Consider the following 3,777-nt stretch of genomic DNA (forward strand, 5'->3'; position numbering starts at 1 on the left):
TCTGCATCAGGCACTGTGCTGCCTGCTTCACAGGTGCTGTCTCCTTTAGTCCTCCCAACAGTCCTTCTTAATTCCACCCTCCACCCCATTCCCCTGCCCCATCCCCACCCCCAGCCCCTTCTGGGAGCTTATCCTGAACCCTGCAGCCCATCTCTTCCCCTGCCTCCTGTGGGCACTGCTAGGGGGACATTTTTCAGGAGCAAATGCCCCAGTTAGTTAGCACTGATCGTGTATTTTGGGCTTCCTCTTCACGCAGACTGTAAACTCAAAGACAAGTACCATGTCTCGCTTTTGCCAGTTAAAGCACACAGCTTTATTGGTGATACATAAAAATGCAGACTTGGTGGACGAGGCTGAGTCAGTACAGCTCATAGAAGGGGAGTGTACATGTTTTGCTGAATAGGTTTACCATCCATAGGCTCGTGAAGAAAAGAGAGTAAATGAAAAAGAATTCAACCTACGCAGCAACCAATGCATTTTCGGCACAAGCTCCCGCATGGGTCTGGTCTCCACAAGGTGGTCCAGCTTAGACAGGGAGACCACCACAGGCAAGGCATCCCTTGTCAGGCTAGAAAATGTTGTTCTTTCACCACACAGCTGAAATGATCCCTTTACCACAGGAAGAAGGCTGCAAGGGAGCAATTTACAATGCGCACTGCCTGCAGACTGCAAAACCAAGAGGTTACTCAGAGCTCTGTGGGAACCCCTGCCTGGCCAACAAGAGAGTGGTCCTGGATTTAGCAAGTGTAACTTTCACCCAGAGATATGGCTGTTGGCTAAGGCTGGATCTTCAATAGCACCCGCTGCAGAGTCTTTGATTGAGAACACAAGTGTGTGTTCACTGATCGGGTTTTGGTTCGGGGTGGATCAGTCCCATCCTGTTGGAGGGGGCCATTTAAGAGGCCGGGATTTCTGGGAGAAGCTGTCTGTTTGCGTTCCTGATAAAGAGGGACAGGAAGGAGAGCAGCATTTGGGCTCCCAGCAACTCCCCCGCCAAGACTGGCTTTTCAGACAAACCCATCAAGGGTTTCACAACGTGCCCCTCAGCACATTCACTTCCCTCTGGTATCAAAGGAAACTTCAGGCCTGAAACGGACTTGGCAAGCATGTTATTAATAACTGTCATGATTATTAACAAATTTAATCCGGCCTGCTGCAGAAACGAGTTGCAGCGAAGTGACACAGTCTCCCGACACACTTCGTTGATGTACATCTTAATCTGGCCCTGATTTGCAACACTGGCATTCAAGTCATCCGGGGCACAGAAAGCCTCAACAGCAGGGTCGGGAATAGGGATCGTGTTTCCAGCAATGGAGAGGCTGGCCAAATGACTATTGGTATCGTGGCTAAATGAAAAACCAGTGTCCCTGGGCTGAGCTAACAACACTTTTCCCTGAATGAAAGGGCACTTGGAGAGGCCAAGAACACAACTGAAATTTTTAAAGCTTTGAGCACTCCAAGTATTTTTACGTTCATAAGGGAACGGGCGCTGTTTTACCAGATGTGTTCGGTTGGCCTTGCCCCCACCTGAAGGCCTGTCCTCGGTGCCACCAGGGGCCCCAGGTTCAGTCCAATCCCCATCCTCACTCCAGGGCCGAGCCATAGTTGTGAAATCAAACCAAATCTCGGGCTCTTCCTCATCCAGCTCCTGTTCATCATCCCATTCCTCTTCCTCCTCCTCCAACTTCTCACTGTCATCTCTTCCTATGGTTAGTTTGTAAACGCAGTAGCAGGCACCTGCCCCAATCATCAGTCCTGCCGCCATCCAACCCACTTCCCGAGCCCGGCCCATGCTCAGGTCCGTGCCAGCCTGGGGGCAGGACAGGAGAGGGCCTTGCTCCACCCGAATGAAGAGTGTTCTTAAGGCTCCACCTGAATGATGGTGGAGGGGAGACGTCTTCAGCCTATCCCAGGCTCCTGAGGCTCTCTTGTGATGAATCTATGGGTGAAAAATAATATTAGGGCTTTGGGCTGTGCCTGGATTTGTGCCTCACCAGGCAGGCAGAGTGGAGTTTGAGTTCTGGTGGAGAGAGGTGGATTATTTGGCAACTATTTCTTTGTTCTTTTCTGTCATCCTCTGTCTACCCTCAGGACCCACCATTTCTCTTCCAGGGCCTACAGAGAAGGGCAGGAGGTGGGACTGGGCTGTGACAGCCAGGAGGGTGACAGGAGAGGCTAACCCTCAGGTAGTCTCCTCCTCCACCACACCCCCACCCCCAAAGACTCAGAGGCAGTCTCTCCCACCAACCTCTACCAAAGTCAGGTAAATTCCTTCTCCTTCTCTTGTCTTCTGTGGTCAGTGCGCCTTCCACAGTGATTGACGGACAGTCTGGCAGAAGGACAGATGGAAAGACAGCCGCCTTTGGGGAACTGAAAGTGTAGTGGATGGATCAGCACTGAGAACACAGGTCCCAGTACCCGCTTTTCTGAATTTCCAGCCTTTGAGTTTAAAATATTTCTCACCCCCCTCCTGACTTTCCTAACGCGGGCTTCCCCGCCCCACCCCCCTTGGCGTCCGCCATTTCCCCAGCAAAGGCCGCCACACCCCTTTCCCTGCACTGAAATGGGAGGGGGTGTGGAGAAAGAAGGGGCCGGGAGGGGGCGACTCGGACCCGGCCCGCACCGATCCCAGCACCCCCTCTGCGCCATCCCCACCGCCACCCCCACCCAGGGGCCAGGGCTCATCCCACCTTCACACCGACCTGCACGGTCCCCAGGCACTTTGGTCCTTCGCTCGCCGCGACTTTTCCCGGCGACCTACTGGCCAACAGATCTACAAACCTGCAGACAGACGGGGGACCGAGGGGACGGAGTGCTTGGTGGACGGAGCGGCACTCGGGACACGAGTGCCCTGATTGTGGAACCTTTCTTTCCTCGGAGTCTCTGTACCAGCCATTCACTCCCCTCACCCGCCGCCCGAAGTCCGCCAGGTCTCTCTCTACTAGTAAATGGGCATGGGGCGGGGGGGGGGGGGCGGCGGCAGTATTTAGAAAGTAGGCGAGAAGGGGACACAGCCCCCATCGGCCCGAACGTGGATCCGTGGCGCTCTTGGCCTTCTCCCATCCCATCTCCCTCCAAGCAGAGCCCACGCTCATACCGATCTGCACGGTCCGGGGCTACTTTCCTTCTTCCCTCACACGCCTGCAGTGTGATAGGGGGCTGGTACCCAGACGGAGGCGACTAGCAGTACTTCTGCTCTAGGCAGCTCTTGGTCACGTGACGACCACGTCACCAGTGAGCTCTGGCCCCTAACTTCCACTCCCACAAGCAGTGCGGCAGGCGCCAGCCTGCCCCGTACCTCCCCCCATCACACTGGGCCCTGTCACTCTTTTCCTCTGTAACAATACCAGAAACCAGAAGTGACCATGTCTCTCTGGTGTTTGCATTTGCCTTTCTCTAATTACAGGAAGGGGTAGCATCTTTTCCTGGGTCTATCATTACTTATACTTCTTTGGGGGGAAATGTCTTATCCCTTCCTTGGCTCTGAAGCTCCTGTCCTCTCTTTCTTAATTTCTACCCTGTCCCACAACCAGTCTCTGCACCAAAATTAAGCGGCGGGGCGGGGAAGAAAAGCCCAAGTAGCAGTGAGATTTTTGTTAGTATTTTTAATATACTTATGTTCGCTTTCGTCGGTCCTTCCTTTTTTTATTGACTCAAACTACACTCTTTTGTAACCAGAAAATACGAATATATATATACACATATATATAACAAGATTTCCTAGTTAATAAGGAGGCCTCATCGATTGAAGCTAATTTATACCACACTGAAAATATT

General features: G+C 52.9%; 1 protein-coding gene across 4 annotated transcripts; it reads right to left on the reverse strand.

Annotated features, from left to right (window-relative positions):
• Positions 1 to 289: 289 nt before the first annotated feature.
• LOC137757355 (protein ARMCX6-like) lies at positions 290 to 3,209 on the reverse strand. Of its 4 annotated transcripts, none has more exons than XM_068534072.1 (4): positions 3,098 to 3,209; positions 2,703 to 2,781; positions 2,255 to 2,370; positions 290 to 1,939 (listed from the first exon to the last, which is right to left on the reverse strand). In XM_068534072.1, exon 4 carries the CDS (start codon positions 1,790 to 1,792, stop codon positions 896 to 898), a length of 897 nt encoding a protein of 298 aa, XP_068390173.1. In that variant the 5' UTR covers positions 1,793 to 1,939; positions 2,255 to 2,370; positions 2,703 to 2,781; positions 3,098 to 3,209; the 3' UTR covers positions 290 to 895. The 4 variants fall into 4 exon arrangements, with proteins under 4 accessions (XP_068390173.1, XP_068390171.1, XP_068390172.1 ...); XM_068534070.1 differs by having other exon boundaries at positions 2,249 to 2,370; XM_068534071.1 differs by having other exon boundaries at positions 2,249 to 2,370; positions 2,691 to 2,781.
• Positions 3,210 to 3,777: the final 568 nt, after the last annotated feature.

The sequence above is a fragment of the Eschrichtius robustus genome, chromosome X, assembly GCF_028021215.1.
Source record: "Eschrichtius robustus isolate mEscRob2 chromosome X, mEscRob2.pri, whole genome shotgun sequence".
Taxonomy (NCBI): domain Eukaryota; kingdom Metazoa; phylum Chordata; class Mammalia; order Artiodactyla; family Eschrichtiidae; genus Eschrichtius; species Eschrichtius robustus.